The following is a 24,317-nucleotide window of genomic DNA, read 5'->3' on the forward strand; positions in this document are numbered from 1 at the left end:
GACAAGCAGGAGAAAGCTTACTCTTTCCGTTGGCGCTGGAGTAGCTGCGAGTCCTAGCTTCTAGCCAGTTCAGATGGGGTGTTTTTATGAGTGTTTGATGGAGTTCCGCACAATCTCTCCTGGGTTGAACTGGATCCGTAGCTAGCAACTTCGCTAGATAGACAGATAGGTCGACAGATAATTTCGGATAAGGGGGAAGGTATCGGGAGCAGGTGAATCACCAAGTTGAATGTTTCGGGAGGTTTCTGAGCAGGTGTTAGTTAGGCTTGCGACATCGTGCAGCCGTGCCGAAGCGGGGTTATTGGAGTTCCCCGACCACGTCAGGAAGAGCAGAACTTCAGCTCAGCACCTTGAACTTACAAAATATGATGAAAGGAAAGAAAAGGGAGATTCATGGAAGGTGGGGAGAAGAGGAATCAGCGGGACTCACGGGCCGTCATGTGGTGGGGCAGCACTTGAGCTCAAGTTCGACTATCGAACACGCTATTTATATATGTAGAGAGTTTTAAAGGGGCCAAATAAGAAACTATAAATATGTGTTTGATCCAATAGCTTTGTATAGAGTATAGTTGAACTTGATCCATATGAGCTATCAACAAATTGACTCCATATAGACCTAGAACACCTTTGGAACCTTGGCTCATTTCCCTCTTATTTTCTCTCCACCAAGAGCCAGACTTTATGCCTATAACTACATACCCTAACTACTCCGGAAACGCTTTAAAGTAAACTTGAAACTTGAAGAAGTACATCTAATTTCAATACCAAATTCTAGACTAATCCGCCACCAGCGCCAAATCCTCCTCAATCACTTGCTAAGCTGTCGGAACCTGATCACAATCACAACTCCACTCCACCTTTATGATTGGACTGCCACGTATTCCGCCCAGGTCTCACTCCCAAACACACTATCTCATTGGCTTGTAGATCAGGCGAGCGACTAATTTCACTAAGTACGGATACAGGAATCTAAAACCTTCAAATGTTGGGATTTTCTGAAACGAATTCCTCACTGAAAAGACACCAGTTGCCTTATACTTTCACGCTCCCATCTACTGGGATTTCAAACGTAAATGTGCCCGCCATTGAACAGAGATTCCCGAGTCCCATAATGGTACAGGCGAAAAGACCGAGCATCACAAATCGTAGTAAAAAAAAGAGAAAAAAAAAAGGAAAAAGAAACAAGAAAAAGGGGAATGAAACGTGGGATTCATGACAAATGAAGTGAAACTCTACATGCGACTGGCATTTATTGCACAACCTATACGAGACGTATAGAATCAGTATATGAAGTCAAGGAGAATTGCAAATCAACTCAAGAGAACCTCATACCTTCTCCCGGAGAGTGGTCATCCATTGATCCAAGCTCACACTCTGATCCGCCCGATCCTCCACCAACATCGTCTGCGCCCAAAGACGCAGACCAGGCTCTCCATCCTCGCGCACCACATACAAGTGAGGCACAATAATGCTGCCCGCCCCCTTGGACCGGTGGTCCCGGCTCTTCTCCACCACAGCCCGTAGCCGCTGGCTGAACTCGTTGTCTATTTCAGGCAGGATCTGCTTGCCCACCCGCAGCTGGGTGCGGTCGGGTACGCCAAACACGTCCTCGATGAGTTGGGGCACCGCCTCACGGCCGACCCACAAGAACTGGGTTTGTCCATCGTCGATCAGGTACAGACCGTACGGGGCGAGACGCTGCGAGGACAGGTTGACCGGGGGAGGAAGAATGATCTCCCCGGTCTGAGGGTCCGGCACACCCGCGGAGTCGGGCATGTCATGGAGCGAGTACATCTTAGGGTAGATGTATTGGATAAGAAGAGGCAAAGGCAGAGTCGACAACAGGCACAATGCGGCAGATCGCATATCCGTTGGGATCTGAGCAGACTTGCGAAGACCAAGCTAGAGACGGGGTTCAATTAGCACCTGGTACTTAAGGAGGTGGATATCAGTACTTACATTCTTCATCATGGAGAGGAACAAAACAGGCAGACCGCGGAGGTTAGCAGGGAACTGGAGACCACCGCCGCTCACGCTACCACCAGCAAGTTCTTTGCGGTAGGTCGTCAACAGCTCAATCACCTTGGCCTGCAAAGCCTCACGGGCCGCATCAAGGCCACTGCTCAAAGTACGCTCCACAGCTTTGTGGCTGAAGAAGGTGGCCACGGCTTGCTGGTCAGCGGAAGCGTAGATATCGGCCAGGTTTTGAGTGGTCGGGAGTGCCAGGGTGAGGACGCGAATACGACGCTCACCGTTGCAGGTGGTGTGTAGAACGGCGGCTTGCAAGCACACCACTGGCTTGGTTACTGTCTCGTCGATAGCCACCTCAACAACGTACGCTTGGTCGCGAGGGAAGGCCGGGAAAGCACAGAGATCGGAACTGCGGTTGAAGAAGTTTCCGTAGAAGGTGTTCATGCGCAGGCCGGTAGTGGCACGAACGCGGAGAACGGCCTCCAACCCAATTTCGGATGACAAGTGGTCGGAGAACTCGCGCGCGAACTTCATAGCATCCTCCGTTCGAGCAGCGTTCCATCCGGGGTAGAAGTAAGTCTGGCCACCAGTGTAACGAGGCAAGTTGCTCAAGGAGGCCACATCCTGGTATTGGGACGAGAAAAGGAACATGTCCACTGACACTTGAGCCTTGGAACATTCGACAGCAAAGCTCTTGTAGAAAGAGTTGCCCGTCTGTAGAAGAGCCGATTCCTTGCTGGTGCCGAGCACCTTCTTATCCTCGCGCATTGTGAGAGCGCCGTGACCGATGTTGGGCAGCGATGCGCTCAGAACAATGACCTTACCACCCACGGGAGAGATGAGTTGGTATCCAGCCCGCAGAGCGGATCCCATGGCGCAGCTGTTATTCTGGGTGTTCTGGAACATCTCCTGCAGCTTGTCAAGGAAAGAGTCCACATTCTCCCGGCATTCGCTCAGCGTCACCAGCAGGTCTGTGGGGATGGGCAGGAAGGGCTCATCAAGGTCGCTGACCACCAACATGCGTGATTCGGAGCTTTCGGAGCCATCTCGAGGAATGCTGAAGTAGTGCAGGCTTGAATCGACGGCGATGAAACCAAGGCGGGTTCGTCGGTCTGCGTTGGGGATCCGATCAAGACTCTCCTTAATGCACCGGGCGCTGGTAGCCAAAAGACCACTGGCCACGGAGGAATAGCTGACGTCAAGCAAGAACAGGTAAACGAGCGGCTGAGGAGGGCGGACCATGTATTCCTGGGGAGCAACAAACTCGACCATGCTGTGGTTCAGGTCGGCACGCAAGGATCGGTCTGCGGGCTTCTGCAAGGTCGAATCCCAATCAAATGCCTGGGGGACATCGTTTGTCAGGTTGCACATGTTACAACGCCAGCGGTGACCGTGGTCGAGGAAAGTGACGAAGGGGTTAATATAAGAGCGGCAGCGTCTGCATCGTGAAATGACCTGGTCGGGGATCACAGGAATGGGGTCCTCGGCATCGTGGAGTGCGCCATAAGGCTGAATAACCAAAGCGAAGGGCAACTTGGACTTCTTAAGGAGGGAGTTATTTGTCGGAACAGCATTCAAGGTCGACCGCATGTATTTTGTGGGGCAATTGGCAGTGGGGGATGGGTAAACACTAGTCTGTGGGCTATTAGCATCTCCAGCCGAGGTCAAGTGGGAGGAGGTTAGGACGTACCCCGGGAGGCAGGATAATAGGAGGTGGGGGGTAGTCCAATTCTGCGACATTGAAAGGTTGCGAAATGAGGTCGGTTGGGTAGAGCTGGTTCAGTTGGACGTTGCGCTGAGGCTGAACTGCCGGCTGTTGGGGCGGGGGCATGTGGTGCGGTTCAGCCATACCCATACCACCGAATTGGTTGGTCATTTGCGCAACATCCGGAGTAGGTGCTATAGGCTGTTGCATCTGGGTTTGGTCGACACCGTATCCCGGTTGCTGGTATCCCATGGCTTGGGGTTGCTGAGGGTAGGCATCGTAGGCACCTCCTGCGACGGGCTGTCCTCCAAGCGCAGCATTGGCACCTGCTCCAAACTCAAATGCCTGACCAGCATATGCTCGCTTCTTCTTGCCGGCCGCGGGTGCACCTTGTTGAGGGACAGGCGACTCCTGCTGCGTAGGGTCCGGGGAGCCATAGCCCGGCTGGGCATACCCTTCCTGGGGAGGGTAACCCCCTTGTGGAGCTGCCATGAAGGTAGGCGGGGATCGTTTGTATCGGAATTAAATTCCTTGGTGCGAGTGGTGAGCAGGAGAGAGGAAATACGGAATGAGGTCCGGGTGGTGATTCAGTTGATACGGGGCGAGGGGATGCGGGTGACCTTGAGCTTCGCTACCTAGAACCCCACAATTAGACTTTGAACATGAATCAGAGCAGAGGGATTATCGGCGAACCAACACAGCTTCGGTGAATCACCAAAAGGGAGAGACGTACCAAGACGAAGACACGAGAGGAATCGAACACAGAGAAGCGGTGATGGCGTTGGTGGTGTACGGTGGCCTTTAGGTTGCGGCAGTTCGGCCAATCACAAGACAGCGGAGCTTACAGTAGGAGAAATATACTTGCAACGAAGATTCTAAGTACATATGTATTTCTATTTGAGCCATATGAATCTTTAACAATATTTGCAGTATTATGGGGTGGAATTCTTACATTGAAGCCCTAGATCTTATTGTTTAAATGTCAATATACAAACCAGGGTGGTATCGCCGACTTGGGATGGCTGATATATATATGAAATAGGTACATATCATGTACATTGAGAGTGGTATTGTCCGTGCGATGAAGAGATCTTACAGCACTTGAGCTTACTTAGCGGTTTGTGCACGGGCTTTCATGATGATATCGATGCTTACATTTGTAGTAGAATATATTTTATTATTTCTAATGAAGATTCATATACCAAGCCAATCCTTCAACTTTATGGTCTGCAAGACAAGAATGTGCGACCCAATGATTGTCGCGTTGCCCGGCCAACACTAAACAACGCGATGTCTCTTCAACCCACGAACTCCACTGATTGACCTTCTCAGTCTTTGCGTCCCTTCAACGGTAGGTAAGTATTTAGATAGTTTTGTTTTTCTTTCTTTTCTTTCTTTTATTGTGGAGGATTGGATTCATATTCTTTTTCTATTTTTCCGGTTTACACGGAAGCCAGCCTGCAGCAATTCCTCCCGACATCTGCACTTCCAGCAACGTGCATGCGTTGAGTCACCAACATGAGCGTTCGAGTCGTCGCCCGAGTCCGACCCCTTCTCAAGGCTGAGCGGGAACTGGATATTATTCTTCGCACCGGAGCATCATCAGTCGCTGCGGATCCCAAGCAGTCGGTCAACGGCGACCGCAAATTGGCGGCATTGAGGGATAGGGACAACGTGGTACGGATCCCAAACCCCAAGAATGAGGGCGAGGAGTATACCTTCCAGTTCAATGCGGTGTATGATGCCGATGTGGCACAGCAGGAACTATTCGATGCCGAGGGTGAGTGGTTGAAAGGAGGACTCGAGGTCACCGCCATTTGGGAAAACAGTCCAAACTGATCGGAAATGATAGTCGCACCCACCATCAAGCACCTTTTCAATGGATTCGACGTGACGTTATTTGCATATGGTGTGACAGGGACTGGAAAAACACACACAATGCGTGGTGGTAAAAGCCTCGCAGACCGTGGTGTCATTCCCCGACTCCTGAGCGGCATCTACCGAAAAAGCCGAAAACTCGAGAAGGACAGCAATGGCGAGACGACAGTTCAAGTGGCACTGAGTTACTACGAAATTTACAATGACAAGGTCTATGATCTGTTCGAGCCACCCGAGAAGCGTACCTTGGCAGGGCTTCCTCTTCGCGACAACGGGGGTAAGACCGTGGTTTGCGGTCTTACAGAGAAAGCCTGCACCAGTTTGAAGGAGTTTGAAGGACTATATGATCAGGCGAATAACAATCGCTCGACCTCGGCAACAAAGGTGTGTATGATTATCGACAAAAAGGAGGATTGAGACTGACCAAGGGTCCAGTTGAACGCTCATTCGTCCCGTTCCCACGCGATCCTCGGTGTCAAGGTGACCATTTGTTTTGCCGACCAGACTCGAGTAAGCACAGTCTCTGCCATCGATCTTGCAGGTTCGGAAGATAATCGACGAACGGAGAATGACAAGGAGCGTATGGTGGAGTCGGCCAGCATCAACAAGAGTCTGTTCGTTCTCGCGCAATGTGTTGAGGCCATTACCAAGAAGCAGCATCGCATTCCCTACCGCGAATCCAAAATGACGCGAATTCTGTCTCTGGGTCAAAACAACGGACTGACTGTGATGATTCTCAATCTGGCACCAGTCCGGTCGTATCACTTAGACACCATTAGCTCTTTGAATGTTGCTAATCGCACACGGAAGATTGAGGTGCGAGAAATCGAGAATGACCCGATCTTTAAGGGACCTGCCAGACCAGCCCCGCGGCCATCAATGGCAAGCTCTCGCCAGCCATTGCGACCGCTCACTGCTTCCGTCAATGTGAACATGCCCGCTCCTGCCACAAAGGACCCAGCTGCGAAGGATGAGGGCAAACCCATCAAGGCATTCAATGTCTTCTCTGATCGTCCTAAGCCTGTGACCCAGATTCGGAAATCTGAACTGCCCAAAAGAACTTCCCTCTCCGGTGCACCCGCCACACGCTCTCTCAAACCGCCTCGCCAGACTATGACGAATGAAACTGCAAGTTATGCGGATCTTTCCGCTGCTAGAATCGAGGAGATGGTTGAAAAGAAGGTTGAGGAGCTTCTGGCTGTTCGAGCCGTGAGCGAACAGTCGAGGCAGACTCAGGCTCGGGAATTGAATGACCAGCTTCAACGTCGCCTGGAGCTTCTTGAACAGAAGATTGAAGGCACTGAAGATGATCGAGCCGAGGGCCTTTCATACTTGCTCATGGCCAAGCAGCACCAAGCGCGGGGTGAAAACAGCTCTGCGCTAAGAATGTACCAGCTTGCGCTCCCACATTTTCCCCATAACGATAAGCTGGCCGCCAAAATTGCCGCTTTGAAAGAGCGCATACAGCAAAAGTCGTCACGCCAGTCCTCCATACCTGCTTCTCCCCCCAAGGGCAAGCTTGGAAGTATGCTTTCTCTCAAGAGAGAGCCGACCCTTACTCTCCTAGGAAAGCGTCCAGCTGAAACAGTGGATAACGACTACATGAACTGCGCGGGCCAGGAAGGGCTCTCAAGCGATGAAGACAACATCCCTCGGCAAAACAAGAAGCGCGCTACATACAAAAGTCTTCGCCATGAAAACGAGGCGGATGGCCTCGACGAATACGAGAACGGTTCTCTGTCTCCTCGAACTATCCATCTTTTGTCGATTATCAACTCGCGTGATGTAAGTCAGATCAAGCTTCTGAAAGGCGTGGGTGCGAAGAAGGCCGAGGCTCTTGTAAACTGTCTCTGTGAGATGGATCAGTCCTCAAATGATGAGACGGTATCGGACCAACCTAGTATGTTCCAGGTGGGCAGCTTGGCCCAGCTGAGCACTCTGAAGGGTGTTGGTGTTCGAACCGTCGAGAACATGCGCAACGGAGTTTTGGTCTAATGATTGCATTTTTGCGGCTTGGGCGTACCTCGGAGCTTTATACTTTTTTTCTTCTTTCTATGCATCTTCCTTCAGCGACGGTGCTGGGGCGTTTTGGCCGCTAGTCTTCAAGGCTACGGCAGATTTGCAGTTGTGTTTACCTTTTGGCTCAGTTGGGCCTATTTCAATACAATCCACTTCGAGATACTATGATGAGCCAATGCAGGTGTCATTTGGTATCTATATGCATAATCCACCATTCCAATCTTGTGTGTAATTAAAGTCATTGTCCGTCATCTATTATGGCCGATATACTGTTTTCTTAGCACGATGCCGACTCCAGCCATCATACCTTATTCAATTTCGTTCCTCCAACGATGATCCTGGCAGCGAGAAACAGTGTTGCTCCAGCTACCATGACCACACCTGCGAAAATTTGCAACCTCGTGTAAGAATCCTTTAGTACGTTTGGAACCAACGCACCGCCGATAGGTGTACCCGTGAGAGCCGCAAACGAAATGATCGAGAAGCAAGTGCCGTTGCGGATCCCTACCTCTCGCAAATCCGAGATCTGGGCGATAAGTGCTGGCGCGAGCGACACAAAGGCACCGGAGCCGAATCCATACAGCGCACTGAACACTATCGCGGGGGCATTACTCCGGGACGGAAGCCACAAGGCCAAGACCAGAATACCAGAAAGGTAACTGAAGACGATCATCACGTTGTATCGCCCCAGTCGATCCGCTAAGTAACCCGGAAGAGTACGACCGAAGATACTAAAATTCTATTAGCGAGTGTATTCCGTCATTGGAATCAGACTTACCTCGCCGCATTCAAGATTGGGATGAGGTACTGCGACAAATTCGATGACATCCCATAGCGTTCAGCCTGGGTGATCACAAAAGTGAAAGGCAAAAACATGCCCCAGAAGAAGCAAAAGCATCCAGCAACTGTCACCACGAATTTCAGCTCCTTGAGGGGACGCACAAAGTCCAACAGATTGACCGGCTTCCTCTTGTGCGACAATCGTGATTTCAGCGTCAGGTTGGCAATTCCAAGCATGAAAAGAATCAAGAATGCGCAGATTCTCATGGCCCATGGGAAATCGACCTGGGGGATCAGATGAGATACCATAATGGGGAAAATTACTCCTCCCAGACTTGAGCCCGACGCCATGATACCCAGCGCGAAAGCGCGACGTTTTCCAAACCAGGTGCTGACGGAGTTCACACAGGCATTGAAGATGGCACTTGCGCCGAGTGGACTGCAGATTCCTTGTGCGAGGATGAACTGATAATATTCGGTGGAAAGAGATGTCATCATGAGACCGAAGACGTGGAGAAAGGTGCCACCGAGCAGAATCCAGCGTGGTCCAAAGTTATCGAACAGAGATCCAAAGACCGGGCCCTAGGGGTAAAGATTAGTCTATCTTCTGGGCTTAGTGAGTAGGGATACAAACAGCAAAGAACATCACAAAGGTCTCGAGGGAGGTGATCCAGGCCACTGTACTCGGGGACATGCCGCTGAGCTGGTGGGTCTCATAGTATGTTTGGAACACACCGATACCTATACAATGTCAATCATAGATATAGTTTGAAGACATGAGAGCGAACCTCACAGTTAATCCATCCGAAACTAACAAACAGGCCGCAGAAACCTCCCAACACTGTCAACCAAGCTTGCAGTCCTCCATCTGGTGGTGGACCAGGACCAGGAGGTCCCGCAGCAGGCACATCGGATTTCTCCAGGGTACCCCCAGCGCTCACATTGTGCACCTCCATATCTTTATCCTCTATCGGCTTGCCTTTTTCGATATCGTGAACGTGGTCGCTGATCGCCGGGGTAGAAACATTGGACGGCACATTGTTCATGGTACTGTGGACTGAAGAGACATCGCGATCTCGATCTACCGCCATTTTCGTCGTGAACGGGAGGTCTACCGGCTATCAACTGAGTGTCTCGAAGTCTATAAAATCCAAGCATATTAGGAAACATTTTCAACAGATACGCTGAAGTATAGAAACTCAAGTCTGATTACATCAGGGGGATCACGTTGCGACTCACCTTGCTTTGCCCGGAGATTAAACTCTAAAATTACAAAGTCAATATGTTAATGCTCCAGAGAGCTCAGCTGCTCATGCGGCGATAAAGAGTAATAGAAATGGAGAGGGAGAGACTTTTCTTGTCCTTCAAAGAGTGGGAAAGATTATGACGCAGGAAGATAAAGAAAAAGACGATCGGGTATGACCTCGGACATCGCGTCTATGAAAGGCCGCGATGTCGGTCTAGAGTGATAATCACCGCTAACACCGTGGGCTTGGCAAGTCGACATGGATAGAAGCTAGGGACCATTTCGGCTCCACCTTCCCTGTGGATCTTTAACCCACATACTCCGCCTTTTCAGACAGGATGCGCCGACGCTGGTTGTACTCTGAATATGGGATCAGAAGGACGTGTTTTTGTTGATGATTATCAATCATACTTCTCCTGTGTATTGGCTTCAGTTAACTGGTCTATTAATCGTACTCCAGACTACAGCGGAGGTGAGTCGAGACTGATTGGTTCAATTCCTTGGGGTCTACTTCTCTTCACCTACTAGGCCCCCAACTATCACTAAAAGAGCCCGAATCATGGAATCCAGAGTAACTTTCCGAAAGCACGTGTTACATTGAATAGATAGACACTTTTGGCTTAAGAGTTTCTTACAATAGATGCTCCCCGACTCCAGACAGTCAAGAACTACGACTACCTCTTTCTCATTACTCTTTAACCGGATGAGACGCTGATTCTATTATGTTGCTCTGACATCCTGTACATGTAGTATACCCACTCGCTCCCAACCCCCTTAACACGATTGCTTAAATAGTGTATTGGAGTAATACAGAAATTCCCAAGCTCCCACCAATAGAATATGTGACAGCCCAGTCAGGTCCAAGCCCTTATACTGGTCTAAAGAAAGATTGGACTGATTGGACTGGCAAATAGCCAAGATTTGATACCTGCGATACTGTACAATATGCCATTCCAAAAACCACTCTAAAGCCCATAAACAAATGCAGACCAACCCAATTTCATAGCCTTTACACGTTCTTCGTGCGGCCAACTTCCTCTACTTAGATCTTGCCATCGGAGCGAATCTGTGCGACGCTTTGGCGGATTTCCTTGATCTCCTGATCAACGGTCTCAACAGAGCGGGTAAGGTGCGGCACACCGACTGCCCCGGTATCTTTCTGCTCATTTTCCAATTGACGGGGAGAAGATGTGAGTCCACGAGGAGTGCTTGCAATCTCGTTCACTTCTTGTCCGGACAAGACGTCGTTCAGGCGAGGGCCACGTGATTGCACGAGGACAGTGGCAGGGCCATCGAATTGCAAAAATAGCTGAATAAGGTGTGTTAGCAATGTTGTAAAATATCGAGTAATGAATGATCTCACCCTATCTCCCCAGATCGTCATACGAGACCAGGTTCGTAGTTTGTGAAAGAAGCGCATAGTGCTCTTCCATGCGTTGGCATTGGAGACTTTTTGGATAAACTCGTTGTTTTGCAAAAGTCTAGGCAATGTCTTCAGGCCCGGCACCTGGAAGCTGAGTGTGGTAGATTTGAAGCGGTATGGCCGAGGGGGGTTTGAGGACATGGTATATGCCACCACGTTACTGTAAGAGAACAAATGAGTAACGACCATAGATGAGCCAGCGGAGAGCATACCTAGGGTGGGCGATGTACTGCTCGCCATCTTTCAATTCGACAGAGTATACCTGGCCGTTGCCAACCAAGGCAATCAATCCTCTTCCAGTCACCTCGGAGCTACCCCAGTGAGCCAAGCCCTATAAAAGTTAGCTCGGCTTCTTCACAGGCCTGGGCCAACGAACCAGGTTGGTATTGATAGTCGGCTTGATGGATAGAGACCGGCCCGTCCATGCCAGCAGCGCGTTCCGCTGAGCCACCATCCAATCCACAGAGCCATTGAGATTCACAACAGTGAATGAAGTTGTCGGAGAGCGGGTTGAGATGAGCGCAGTAACGGGGCTCGCTGAAGATACCTGCGAAATGCTTAGTTAAATGCCTTGCACGAAGGATCTCAGATCACAGGTTACGCGCCGCACCTTTTGATAGAGGAAGGGCACTCCCACAGCCGCCCTACGGAAGGGCTCTAGAACGCTCAAAGTTGAAACCACCTGCGATTGAAACAAGGTCAACAGCCAGTTCTCACACTGGTTATATCGAAGTCCCATTTCATACATTGTCTGCCTTCCCGCTCAATCCCACCAAAGTTCCTCGACGCGTGTATAGGTTCTGTGAGGCCGAGAGCGATACCGAAAGAAGCGAGTATGGGGCGCCGACGACGTCAAATCGCGCATCTGTGGGAAACAAACATCAGTATTTGTTCTCGCGCCCTTAGATCTACCAACATACCGCGTGATTCCGCAGAATTGGGAGTGCTGGCGAGGGGTAGGTGATCCCCGTTCACCGTGGGCTCCGCCGAGGGCGTGGCACGGATCTGGACAAATCTTGTCTGTCGCTGAACCCGAGGAACAACTCGAGTCCAGGACAGAGTCCGGACACCTCGTTGGAGGGCACGACTCATTGTACCAAAAGGGTGGAAGTTATCACAATGACTTTACGTCAGTTGTCGGAGCTTCAAGGTGAGCGAAACACGGGAAATCTTGGTCCCGAGAATGAAACGAACACAATTTGACTAAAGATTGAATGGGATAGTTCATACTCAAATGTGCTTTATATAGTTTCTGATCTTATTTCATCTAATTTTATCCTATATTCTCTATGGAGTTTATTTCCCTACTTCCTCTCTAGAGATTCGTTCAATCTTCCTAATTCCGAAACCTTTTCTCCGAAGCCGGCGACTCCCAAGGTTTCCCCAGTCGCAACGCGGAGCTACTGCGCACGCCATACCCCCGCCAATCTTCATTATGCTCCCCTGAACACCTCCAAATTGGTGCATTATACCTTCTGGCCTGGTCTTCTATCCGCAGTCCGCAGCCATGCTGCATAGAGCAGTTCGATCGCAGTGCTGGCGCCCAGCGCTATACGCACACCCGCGCAACGCCGGTCGATCTCCAAGCACGAGACCAACTCCGACTCAACTACGCATATTCAGCTCCAGCCGTTCCCTCCGAAACCAACCTATAAACGATAATGATTCAAAATCTAAGAACAATGCCGCTGCAACTACCCCGCCTGCGCCTTCGCAACCGGAACTAGCAAATGCTGTGGCTCAGAAGGTGGAGCTTACAGTCCCGAAGAAGGAATTGCTCAATGAAGCGGCGATTGCAGGCAAGGAACAACGCAAGGCGGATTGGGCTATAATGCGGGAAATGGCCAAATATCTCTGGCCTAAGGTATTACTCCACCGGTAGATGTATATGAGGCGGAAGTACTGACTATACTGGTAGGATGATTGGGGCACAAAGCTTCGTGTTGGAACAGCTTTATCATTGTTGGTGGGTGCCAAGGTGAGTCGCTAAATAGGAGATGTCCATGACATGGGAAGTACTGATAACTTTAATTAGATCCTTAATGTTGAGGTTCCTTTTTACTTCAAGAGTATTGTTGATTCCATGAACGTGGACTTTGCATCTCTTGGAGGAACTGCATATACCGTCGCAGGGTCGATGATCATAGCCTGTAAGAAATCTGATCTGCGCAATTGAAAGCCTGTCTAATCTTGAATCTTAGATGGAGCAACTCGAATTGGAGCGACACTATTCCAAGAGCTTCGAAATGCAGTGTTTGCGAGCGTCGCACAAAAAGCCATTCGAAAAGTGGCACGAAACGTCTTTGATCACCTTCTGCGGCTCGATCTCAACTTTCACCTCTCACGGCAGACCGGCGGTTTGACCCGGGCCATCGACCGTGGTACAAAAGGTATCAGCTTCTTGTTGACTTCTATGGTCTTTCACGTGGTGCCCACTGCGCTCGAGATCTCCATGGTGTGCGGAATCCTGGTAAGTTATCTGAAATCTGTAATATAGATCAATGGCTGATCAATTCTAGACTTACCAATATGGCTTCCAATTCGCGGCGATCACTACCACCACCATGATTGCTTACACGGCATTCACTATCACCACTACCGCATGGCGAACCAAGTTCCGGCGTCAGGCCAATGCGGCTGACAATCGCGGGGCTACGGTCGCTGTCGACTCACTCATCAACTACGAGGCCGTGAAGTACTTCAACAATGAGAAGTTTGAGGTGGCCCGATACGACAAGGCTCTAAAGCACTACGAGGATTCGTCGATCAAGGTGACCACCTCTCTGGCCCTCTTGAACTCTGGCCAGAACATGATCTTCTCAACGGCACTGGCGGCCATGATGTACCTGGCCGCTGATGGAGTTGCCACGGGGCAATTGTCGGTGGGTGACCTGGTCATGGTGAATCAACTGGTCTTCCAGCTCTCCGTGCCTCTCAACTTCCTAGGATCCGTCTATCGTGAACTGCGCCAGTCTCTGCTGGATATGGAGACACTGTTCAACCTTCAAAAGGTCAACGTGACAATCCAAGAACGACCGAACGCTCAGCCCTTGGAGCTGAAGCGTGGTGGAGAGATTCGTTTTGAGAATGTCACATTTGGCTATCACCCGGACCGGCCGATCCTGAAGAATGCCACCTTCACCATTCCCGCGGGATCGAAGTTTGCCATCGTAGGCCCCAGTGGCTGCGGCAAGTCAACGATCCTCCGCCTCCTCTTCCGCTTCTACGACACCCAGTCGGGCCGGATCCTCATCGACGGACAGGATGTGCGGGATGTGACACTCGAGAGCCTCCGGAAGGCGATCGGCGTGGTACCGCAGGATACACCACTCTTTAACGATACGATCGCGCATAACATTCGATACGGCCGGATCGACGCCACAGATGAAGAGGTGAAGCGGGCCGCTGAGCGTGCTCGCATTCACCAACTGATCGAGGGATTACCCGAAGGCTATCAGACTGCGGTCGGAGAGCGTGGAATGATGATCTCGGGCGGCGAGAAACAGCGATTAGCGATTTCTCGTCTCATCCTCAAAGACCCACAACTTTTATTCTTTGACGAAGCTGTAAGTGGATTTAATCCTGTTTTTGTTTTGTTTCAGTCGTTGCCCCACATATACATGGGTTGCGTCATCTGTCAACGGTCACTAATCTTTTTATAGACATCTGCCCTTGACACTTACACGGAGCAAGCCTTACTTCAAAATATCAACAGCATCTTGAAAGATAAGAAGCGGACGAGTGTATTTGTGGCTCACCGCCTTCGTACGATCTGTGATAGCGACCAGATTTTGGTGCTTAAGGATGGAGAGGTTGCGGAGATGGGATCACATCGGGAGCTCCTCGACTTGGATGGAGTTTATGCAGAATTGTGGAATGGTGAGTATTGAAAATCCCTTGTCCCTTAGATTGAAAGAAGCTAACGATTTGCAGTGCAAGAACGAAGCCAGGACGAACCCGAAGAAATAACTCAGTAGAAGTATAGACAATGGACATATTAAACTGGTTCAAGTAACTTTACGTACTAGAGTAAAGTAAAGTAATTCAGATGAAACGAAACCATAGTATCGGGATTTAAATGAACCAATCATAAGTTTCGGTCAAAAATCCACCAAAATTCCATATCTTTTCCCCACTATAAACCATGTTCTAGTCCAGGTCTAGCTCATCCTTAGCGCGCTCTCTCTCTCCCCTTCTCCTTCTTTTCTTTTTCCCTTTGTTTATCCCCTCATTTCAGTGATAAATTACATTCATTTACGGGGTTTGAATTACTCCATCCATTCATTCGTCTCCTTTCTTTCCATTTCCAATTCCATTTATCCGGAGAATTCCCGTCAAAATCCCACGTGTCCATCCCTTGCATCCAGCCTTTCAGCCCAGTTTGTGGCACCCGCTAGTTCCTGGCGCTTGTATTCCTCGTGCCGCCTTTCCCCTCCCCTGAGGTAGAAACAAACCAACTTCTTTTCCATGAGCCCGTGGATCCACCATTCTCTCGTCTCTACTGAACTTGCCTCGAACTCGAATTCCAACTCACTCGAGCTCGACCTCATTCAAACTCGAATTTGAACTCAATTCCACCTACATCGCCCTGAGCTTCTCAACCCCACTCGGCTTATCATCCAACCCACTACACCAATTACCAATTTCCCCCTTTACCTCATTCCACATTCAAAATGGGTCTCAGTCTCTTCGACAAGCTACAAGCCAGTACGTGCACCGCTCCACACCACACCAAGAACCAAGAACCAAGAACCAGCCAAGAACAAACTAACACCTCCCAGAACTCGAGCTCTACCGTCTAGAGCAGCGCTACGCCCGCCGCAAGCATCGCAGCACTTTCTCCACGGGCGCACAATACGTCGACGGAGAGTATGTCTACAACACCGGCGCCAACTCGCCTACTAGCACAATCTCCAAGCACTCAACTGGAAGCTGGCGTCCGTCTGGGCCAGGCAGGAATGGGTCTTCAGAATCACGCTGGCGATGATGCTATATCCTAGCGTTAGCGTGTGATGGCCTTTCTTTCTTTTGGCGCTTTTTCTGGGTTTGGTTTGGCTTCTTGGCATTTTGATATGCTCTGCTCTTCGCGTTATGTCCCTGCGAAGATCTTGACGACCTTGTGTGCATAGTCGCCATGTCTGTTCCGTTGGAATGTTGTATTTTGTATTTTGTATGTTGTATTGCTTTTGTTCTGGTTTTGGTTTTGCTCATGAATCAGCGATTGACACTAAAAGCTGGGTTTGTGTTTCTTTTGGGTGAGGTATTTGATGCCTGTGAACACTTTTTTCTTTTCTTTTCTTTTCTCTTGTTCCATATTGATCATGTTGATCATCTGGTGTCCATATTTCACCCTCGCATGTTGATTTGCCGACATAGCATTGAACTTGGTTTGAAGATTTCGAACAATTTGAATCGTGCAAGTATTTAGTAGGCCTGATACGTAACTAATACATTCTACATGGAAGGTAGGAATGAGTGAGTGTTTCATATTGTAAGACTTAAGTCAGTGTAACATGTACTCATTTCTTCGATTTGCGTCCTCCGATCCCTAACCGGCCCAGGTTGGGAAGACTTGATTTGTGTTTGTGCGCAGTCCCCAGAATGGATGAGGACGAGCCAGCCTTGGGACCAGGATCTTGCACGTTACGATTAGAACCCATACCATTAGGTCCTGCACCACCAATTCCAAGACCACCGGGACCGGAGCTCATCATTGGGCCACCCCGTGGAGTATCAGGGAGACCAGACCGATCGCGGCCACCAGCCGCAGCAGAGAGGGCAGCCGTGAGGGAAGGCTGTAGAGAGTCAGTAGGATCGAGGGAGTGACGTTGCTGGGCTTGTGAGCGACGGGCCCGTTCCTGGACTGCCTTAAATTTGTCGAGCAGCTCGACCCAGCGGATGTTGTTTTCGTCTCGGCCTTTGAGTCGGGCTCCAGTGGGACGTTCGTAGGAGGGAGCGGTTGGGGCGGCGCTGAAAGGGTCTCTTAGTATCGTCCTGCCCTGAATGTGGGGTTTGGTGTGGGGTTTGTCTGCATACCTGCGGGGTCCCCCGTGAAGAAATCCAATGTTGCTTACGCTGTTCAAGCGATTCTTGAGGGCAGCAAAGGCGGAGCTCTGAGGGAGGAGCATGAGGACACCATAGAGGCATTTATACAGATAGGGATATTTTTCGGGTTCGAGGAGTTGGAGACGGAGATCTAGACACATTAGGATTGAACACCTGTAGAGAGGAACTGTACCCACAGGTGAATACAGGTGACTCCAAAAGCTGTACAAGCTTGTCGATCTGGATGAGCATGTTGACTGTCATCTCAAGTTCGGCGCTGTCAACCAAGGTTAGCACATGGATCTAAGCCCAGACACCAGGTTCATACAAAATTTGGAGGAGATTGTAGGCTTGCTCATAGGCTTGAGCAAGTAGACACAGAGAGAATGTGGAGACGGCGTTATGGCACCATGAACGGAAAAGAGCAACGAAGAATGTTTGGCCCTCCTAGGTAAAAAGTTAGTCCCCTCCAGTAAAGCCGGTTAAAATTGAACGAACTCTTGAGTCCTGGTTCCTCAATCGCTTTCTCATATCAGACAACTCAGGTGCAGTGATCAGATTATTGTTAAGGTTTTGCACCATGATGCTGGCGAATTCAATGTCCTTGTAAATGTTAGCAACGAAAGCTGCCGATGCACGTTAGAAACGTACCTCTTCCTTCTCCAGACAGTCTGCCAGTGTCCGATAGATTCGCTCTGGGCTCAAGTTGAGACACAGCTGTCGGATAATGAGATTCCCGCGCACCTCGAGCAGATGTCTATCTGTGGAGAAGAGCTGTAATAAGTTCACCATGAAAGAGGCAAAGTAGCTGTCTTCGCTGTTTCTTGAGATCTGTGATAGTAGTTGAAGATCCTTTGTCACAACTGCCTCTGCCGGGTCGGACAGGGTTTTCAATAGAGCTGGGAAGGTACCGTCGTTGAACGCAACAACTTTGCTAGGTGCCTTGCGGTGTAACATAATCAGCCAAGAGAGTGCAGCTACCCGAGTAGCTTCATTCTCATTTAGGAATTGCAGAGTAAGAGAATTGACCGCCGCGGCATAGTCAAGATCGGCTGGCTGAAATGGAGTTGAAACGATACTGCTACGTGGTGTCACCGCAGCAGACCCTTGCACTGACTTTCTAACCTCATTGTTCGTTTCCGGGGATTTTCTTTCTGTGCTCTCCTTGCTGGGCGCGACAGAGGGAGCCTTGGATTGGGATTGCTTTGTGTCCTCGATGTTATCATCGGAAAGAGAATAGATATATTCGAGAAGAGACTTGTTGACCCGGTTGGCTGCTTGCCGGACTTGATCGACGCCACTGGACATCGCCGGAAGCACCTGTGTGAGAAGCCGGGGGACAAACGGGAGAATGTCTTCTGGGCTGATCTCAAAGAAGGAATCGATCCAACGGAGCGCCGTGAGCTGCATTTCTTCATCTATAGAAACGTGAGTATTGGGCGTGACAAATAGAAAGATAGAGCTTACCATAAGAGGTGTCGACAAAGCCGACAAGAATGTCCAAAATTTTTGGGTAATCAATTTGCACATCCTGCCCCGGAATCCAATCTCCCTCGGTTTGGGTGACATCATCGTAAATATAGGATTCTGAAGCCGAATCGTCCACCGCAATTTCATTTTGATTTCCTTCTCCCGCGGTATCCACCGTTTGCTCTGTTCTGGCGCTCAAGCTGACAGCATCACTTACGGTGGAGCGTCTGCGGCTTCGAACCTTGCGGTTTGCTTCAATTCCCTTTTTCAGTCGAGTGATCCGTTTGATCTCTGAAAGAAATCGCTCCAAAAGGCCTTGGGTTGCCACATTGACGTCTTTGTTGGGACCACCTAGGAATTTGATCAGGCCTTCTAGGAACTCGGGCAAATAAGAAACCAGCTCTAGATCAGGGATAGTATCCAGCAGAGTCAACCAAGAAACTAGGAAGTTTCGAGTAAACGGGCCAATAACATGGATTCGATCTTTCAGCAAAGGAATAAACCTTGCAAGAGAGAAAGCGGTGGGCAGATCAGTCTCCTCGAATGGGTCAGGGTCTGAATCTTTTTCCGACAGCTGCAGTACAGAGACATATGAAGCAGCAGACTCTGCCACAATATCCTTGACCAACCGATCGAGAAGCTCCGCACCATTTTTCACCGAAAGTTCCGCATCCGAGGCAAGCTACATAACCAGCGTTAGTTGCAATATATAGAAAGTGTGTCGTCTTTCTCACCTTGGCCAACGCATCGAAAATATCATTGAAAAAAAGTAAAATCTCTCCTTTGGCGACTTTGGCGATATTGTACATGCTCTCGCAGGCATAGTATCTGACTCGCGCATCCGGATCAGAAAAGCACGCCAGGACGGGCGGCACAATCTCTTTCAAATAGGGCGCTACCCCTTCCTAAAACTGTTATCAGCACCATATCTTGATATCTCGCTATTTTGACTCACGGATCCCAAGGCAATTGAAGCAGCTGCCAGGCCAATCAAACCACCGTTCCGGGCATGAGGCTGATGTACCGCATAGGCATAGTCATGGCAAAGCTGTTCCACGATCTTCTGGATTGTTTCGTGTTCTGATTTGAAAACGGCATCGCGAACGATTTTCTCGAGTCTGCGGGAGATATCGCGTCAGCACCTGCAATCAGCCTTTCGTGATTTCTGGGACATACTCTAGCGCGCCTTGCTTCCGTTTATCATAGAGTTTGTCGTTGAGCAACCTCTGGATTGAGTAGTCCATTGCTCAAACGGAGAGTGCTGTCACGAGCTCCGATTAAGCAATGTTCATGTTGGAGGGGGTCGGGTTAAGGTTCACGGTCGGGTCGCGGTCGGTTCGAGTATTTGCTCAAGTGACCAAAAGTTGGTAAATCGTATTCACTTGGTCTAACTTTGTGGATCACTCGCTTCTGGGAGAGGTGGGGTTGTGAATATGGCGAAAGGATGCGTTGTCAACGTGGATGGAAGCCCAAGCGTGGTGTGACGTATGTCAGCAGATCGGACCTAGACTCGGGCCGATATATGTACTGGCAACTATCAACGTTATTCAAGTTTTAGGAGGAACTCGTGAAGCCGAAGTATTTCAAAGTCACTGGAGCTGAAAGAAATGAAATGAATGTAATTTACTGTCAGTTTCTAGAAACGGGACTTTCTTTGACCAAAATCTTTCTGTTTTCTAGACATTGGGGAGATCAAAGACCCAGTATATGTATTTAGTTAGGATTAAGCATTGTTATGCATTACCAAAATACTTAATATTCTAGTCGCTTTGAATTAAACTTCTTGTGTGAATAGTAGGAATACCCAGGTGTTCAGGTGTCATTGTTGATCCTAATGGATGTATCACATGAAGGACTACCTTGATGAAATCGGCCAAGAATTCAGTTGATAAACCAATCCCAAAAGAAAAAGAGGCTAGTATCTTGCATTTTGCATGAAAGGATAATTATCCCTAACCTATGGATTTGACAGATATGGATTTCCAATGATTGGTTCAAATCTGGGGAATCTGGGGTTTCCCGGACCGAGATCTCCGCTCACATGAGCGGCGAATTACCATAGATAGCGACTTCTATACTACTTGGTACCTACTCCGTCAACCTGATAAGATCCACATTCAAATGTTCATTTGATTCGTGCCCGCATACTGGATTTCTCCTCATCTAGAGCCCGTCTCAGAAAACCTTGCTCATTAGCCAATTGTGATGGCTATGTGGGGAGATTGCTCGGTATCTTGCCTATCGGGGATGAAATCACCATTAGATAGCAATTCCAAAACAGACATAGTATGGGAACCGCTAATTGGGGGGAGGAGCTTGGTCATAGCCCAGGGAATATAAAAGCCTGCTCTTCATGCCTTCAATTGACATCTCATCACTTCCATTGAAGCAATATGGCCAATACAACCGATGAAGTTGGGGAATCCCAGAAATATGACGCAAGTCAGGATAAATCAATCAAGGACTCGGGCTCTACCCAAGTTGGCCTTGGTGATCTCATAGCACTTGACGGGGTTGACCACGCCTTGGCTGCAAAGATGAACCTTGTGAATGATGTATGTTCCATAGATCCCAGCCCCAACTTTTAAACAATTGATGCTTACCAGCGCAGGCAATCGACACAATCGGATTCACTGCTTATCATACGAAATTGTTTTTCCTCAATGGATTTGGGTGCGTGAAGATCAAATAACCATCAAGACTCCAGAGCTAACCCTCTACAGTTATGCAGTTGACTCCCTATTACTCTTCCTCATGAGCATATCCGCCGATCAAGTCGTAGCACAATACCCTCCTAAATTCTCCCGAGGTGCCCAGTTAGGCTTCTATATTGCTTTGTTAGCGGGAGCTCTATTCTGGGGTAGCTCTGCAGACATCATCGGTCGAAAGTGGGCATTCAATTTTTCTCTACTGATCAGTGCCATCTTTGCCATCACAGCCGGCGCTGCTCCCAACTACGCAGGATGGGCAACCATGGTCGCATTATCAGCTTTTGGCTCAGGCGGAAATTTAGTGCTGGACACGACTGTCTTTCTGGAATACCTCCCTTCGAACAAGCAATGGCTTCTTACTCTTCTAGCTGGCTGGTGGGGAATTGGACAGACAGTGGCTGGTCTCATTGCTTGGGGCTATATGGGTAATTTATTCCACTCTTGATGTCATATATTGCTGACACAACAGTAGCAAATTACAGTTGTCCAACAGATGGCACTACCCCCTGCACAAATGCCAATAACATGGGATGGAGATACCTTTACTACACTTGTGGAGCTCTTGTTTTTGTCCTGAGTATCGCCCGAGTCCTCGTTATTCATTTCCATGAGACGCCGAAGTTTCTCCTTTGTCAAGGTCGAGATGAAGACGTTGTTCGAACACTTCAAGATCTCGCTCACAAACACAACAGAGCCTGTTCGCTTACGTTAGATCAGCTTCAGGCCTATGGCCAAATCCACAGCTCACACGCTCAGAATAAGGCTTCATTTTCTGAGCTGGGTGTTCATGTCCGAGGGCTCTTTGTCACGAAGACCTTAGCCATTTCCACATGTCTGGTGTGGCTCTCCTGGGCTCTCATCGGACTGGGCTATGCATTGTACTATGTCTACCTACCGGAATATCTCGCATCACGAGACTCATCCTCTGGAGCCACCTCAACCTACCTTACATGGCGGAACTATGCAATCACCAGTCTATGCGCAATACCGGGTCCGATAATTGCAGGCTTTATGTGTGAGATGTCTGTATTCGGGCGAAAAAGAACGATGGCGATCGGCGCCTTTCTCACCAGTAAGATACCAAGCTTAACTGTAGACATTATTTCAATTGACCCTGTCTAGTGATATTTTTCTTCGGATACACTGCTGTCAAAACAGATGCCCAGAACTTGGGCTTCGCATGTGCCATATCCGTCTCCCTTAATATATACTACGGAACCCTATACGCCTATACGGTAGAAGTCATGCCCTCAGCGCACCGTGGCACTGGAAACGGTATTGCAGTTTCTCTCAATCGTTTGATGGGCATGGTATCTGCGCTCATTGGTGCTTTCACTTCAACGGCCAGTTCGGTCCCAATCTACGTATGCGCTGCGTTGTTGGGAATGGGCGGTATTCTTGCCGTCTTGTTCCCCCTCGAGACACGTGGAAAGAAGAGTATTTGAATGAAATAGCCTTGAGTCACTGGAAATTAGCCAGAGTTTAATGGGAATTTAACCTGGTGGCTCCAATTCAGCAAATACGAGCACGCTAACGCTTCCAAGTTATAAATTCGAAGATTTCTCTGTGTCTCAGTGCTTTTCCCTAGTTCAGGCCTAGCTTATGCTACCTTACCGAATTGCAGAGAAGTCTGTGTATGTTGCAAAATTAATTTCCGGCTAGCGGGCAAGACTAGTGAGCGCCACTTGTGAACCGAGCGTCCCAAGGGTTCCATTTGAACCAAAATCCCTGTAAAGGGTCCAGGCACCGGATTTTAGCGCGGCTGCCAATACGAACTTGGCTTTATAATTCCTGTTGGCAGCTTGGCAATAATAAAATCTCAATTCTACTCTACTTCTTTGCACTTGAAGGCTATATTATACCGAGTACAATTCATAATGTTTTCTCGTGCTTGGCTGGCTCTCTGTGGTGCCACTACTATTGTTGCCCAGACAGCCCAGAACCATGTTGGCGACTCACCTTTCCTGAACCAATGGTTTGTGGATTCCGGTTACGTGTCCATCTCCACAGCTGGAAGTGTAAGTAAAACCCCAAAATTTGGATGAACATCTATACTGATAATTTAACCCTTTTTAGGATGCCACTCATACCACGTACATTGTCAAGTGCGAAAACGGTGTCGCCGATATTTGCACACTCCCTGCGGCGGGCGCGACTATCGTCACTGGACTTTCTTCTGTAGCATGTTCATACACTGATCCCTCTGAGCCATTGTGAGTCAACCTTGATAGATCTGAATGTGGATATATTCATAAAGCCAATTCCTTGCTAGATACTCATCCGTTGGTTGCAATTACATCGACTCCGGGTCCTCGGCGGTCTGTACTGAATATCAGTCTGCTCAGAGTGGAACCTATGTAGCCACTTTCTCAGATTCGATGACTTTACCTGCCTATGCGGTCGCTTTGGGCTTCAACACGGTTGGTGGTACGGATACGGCCGGCGCTACAAACACCGAAGCTAGCGCTGGAAACACGGCAAGTGTCACAACTGGTACTGCTACTGCTGCTGCTACCGCAGGTACCTTGTCTTCCACTGGAGCTGCTACGACTACTGAGAGTGCTACAAAGACTGGTTCTGCAGCGAGCGAGACGAAGACTGGTGGAGCTGCCGAAACAGCTGGGCTTGGAAATGCTCACCTTGTGGCTGGTGCTGTAGCCCTGGGGCTGCGACTGATGGTTTAGAGTGGAAGTAATCTACTTTAATTAACTTCTTACTATCCAGTTCTTGTCCCTTCCACGATTCATACCACGTGATTTGTTAACCTCTGAGGAAGATCCGATCAAGAGTTCTGTACCTTCGTCGAATGTATGTAGAAGTCGTGATAAGGAAATGATGATTACAGTTGTTGTTCGGTGGACACAGATACAAACACATAGGCCTCGCTTGGTACCTCTACTGATCATCGGAGTCGGTCCGCTCCGATAATCTCGGATAGCACCGTCGGTCTCCGTGTCCGTGTGCGAGAGGGGAAATAACTCGCGTGATACGACATGACTACACAGGCACAATCTCAACTTCCATTCAGATGTACCAATCAAAATATCCCGAAAGACCGAACAAGTATCA

The 24,317-nt window shown here is 49.2% G+C and overlaps 9 protein-coding genes across 9 annotated transcripts; 5 read left to right on the plus strand and 4 right to left on the minus strand.

The window, feature by feature from the left end:
• Positions 1 to 1,249: 1,249 nt before the first annotated feature.
• Positions 1,250 to 4,168, minus strand: N7520_000918 (COPII subunit SEC24; the record flags this gene model as incomplete). Its single annotated transcript, XM_057134853.1, has 4 exons — positions 1,250 to 1,261; positions 1,333 to 1,902; positions 1,960 to 3,606; positions 3,662 to 4,168. 4 exons carry the CDS (start codon positions 4,166 to 4,168, stop codon positions 1,250 to 1,252), a joined length of 2,736 nt encoding a protein of 911 aa, XP_057000789.1.
• A 1,026-nt stretch (positions 4,169 to 5,194) lies between these two features.
• On the plus strand, positions 5,195 to 7,549 carry N7520_000919 (kinesin family protein; the record flags this gene model as incomplete). Its single annotated transcript, XM_057134854.1, has 3 exons — positions 5,195 to 5,456; positions 5,529 to 5,938; positions 5,990 to 7,549. 3 exons carry the CDS (start codon positions 5,195 to 5,197, stop codon positions 7,547 to 7,549), a joined length of 2,232 nt encoding a protein of 743 aa, XP_057000790.1.
• A 325-nt stretch (positions 7,550 to 7,874) lies between these two features.
• N7520_000920 (putative MFS monocarboxylate transporter (Mct)) lies at positions 7,875 to 9,444 on the minus strand (the record flags this gene model as incomplete). Its single annotated transcript, XM_057134855.1, has 4 exons — positions 7,875 to 8,304; positions 8,352 to 8,935; positions 8,988 to 9,094; positions 9,147 to 9,444. The coding sequence occupies 4 exons, from the start codon at positions 9,442 to 9,444 to the stop codon at positions 7,875 to 7,877; spliced, it is 1,419 nt and encodes a 472-aa protein (XP_057000791.1).
• Positions 9,445 to 10,641: 1,197 nt separating this feature from the next.
• N7520_000921 (AIM24 family protein) lies at positions 10,642 to 12,114 on the minus strand (the record flags this gene model as incomplete). The annotated part of the gene is made up of 7 exons (XM_057134856.1): positions 10,642 to 10,908; positions 10,963 to 11,182; positions 11,235 to 11,353; positions 11,399 to 11,569; positions 11,633 to 11,704; positions 11,769 to 11,887; positions 11,943 to 12,114. 7 exons carry the CDS (start codon positions 12,112 to 12,114, stop codon positions 10,642 to 10,644), a joined length of 1,140 nt encoding a protein of 379 aa, XP_057000792.1.
• Positions 12,115 to 12,529: 415 nt separating this feature from the next.
• atm1 (ATP-binding cassette Fe/S cluster precursor transporter ATM1) lies at positions 12,530 to 14,999 on the plus strand (the record flags this gene model as incomplete). The annotated part of the gene is made up of 7 exons (XM_057134857.1): positions 12,530 to 12,886; positions 12,941 to 13,000; positions 13,058 to 13,172; positions 13,224 to 13,492; positions 13,542 to 14,588; positions 14,685 to 14,901; positions 14,956 to 14,999. The coding sequence occupies 7 exons, from the start codon at positions 12,530 to 12,532 to the stop codon at positions 14,997 to 14,999; spliced, it is 2,109 nt and encodes a 702-aa protein (XP_057000793.1).
• A 696-nt stretch (positions 15,000 to 15,695) lies between these two features.
• On the plus strand, positions 15,696 to 16,009 carry N7520_000923 (uncharacterized protein; the record flags this gene model as incomplete). The annotated part of the gene is made up of 2 exons (XM_057134858.1): positions 15,696 to 15,729; positions 15,804 to 16,009. 2 exons carry the CDS (start codon positions 15,696 to 15,698, stop codon positions 16,007 to 16,009), a joined length of 240 nt encoding a protein of 79 aa, XP_057000794.1.
• A 532-nt stretch (positions 16,010 to 16,541) lies between these two features.
• N7520_000924 (VAC14 family protein) lies at positions 16,542 to 19,781 on the minus strand (the record flags this gene model as incomplete). Its single annotated transcript, XM_057134859.1, has 10 exons — positions 16,542 to 16,992; positions 17,059 to 17,218; positions 17,265 to 17,344; positions 17,396 to 17,514; positions 17,566 to 17,670; positions 17,719 to 18,485; positions 18,535 to 19,219; positions 19,272 to 19,442; positions 19,493 to 19,655; positions 19,714 to 19,781. 10 exons carry the CDS (start codon positions 19,779 to 19,781, stop codon positions 16,542 to 16,544), a joined length of 2,769 nt encoding a protein of 922 aa, XP_057000795.1.
• Positions 19,782 to 20,930: 1,149 nt separating this feature from the next.
• On the plus strand, positions 20,931 to 22,693 carry N7520_000925 (MFS transporter; the record flags this gene model as incomplete). The annotated part of the gene is made up of 5 exons (XM_057134860.1): positions 20,931 to 21,092; positions 21,149 to 21,210; positions 21,261 to 21,673; positions 21,721 to 22,320; positions 22,371 to 22,693. 5 exons carry the CDS (start codon positions 20,931 to 20,933, stop codon positions 22,691 to 22,693), a joined length of 1,560 nt encoding a protein of 519 aa, XP_057000796.1.
• Positions 22,694 to 23,626: 933 nt separating this feature from the next.
• N7520_000926 (uncharacterized protein) lies at positions 23,627 to 23,932 on the plus strand (the record flags this gene model as incomplete). The annotated part of the gene is made up of 1 exon (XM_057134861.1): positions 23,627 to 23,932. The coding sequence occupies one exon, from the start codon at positions 23,627 to 23,629 to the stop codon at positions 23,930 to 23,932; it is 306 nt and encodes a 101-aa protein (XP_057000797.1).
• Positions 23,933 to 24,317: the final 385 nt, after the last annotated feature.

This window comes from Penicillium odoratum, assembly GCF_028828045.1.
Source record: "Penicillium odoratum strain IBT 22623 chromosome Unknown utg000001l_segment0_segment0, whole genome shotgun sequence".
NCBI classification, from domain to species: Eukaryota; Fungi; Ascomycota; class Eurotiomycetes; order Eurotiales; family Aspergillaceae; genus Penicillium; species Penicillium odoratum.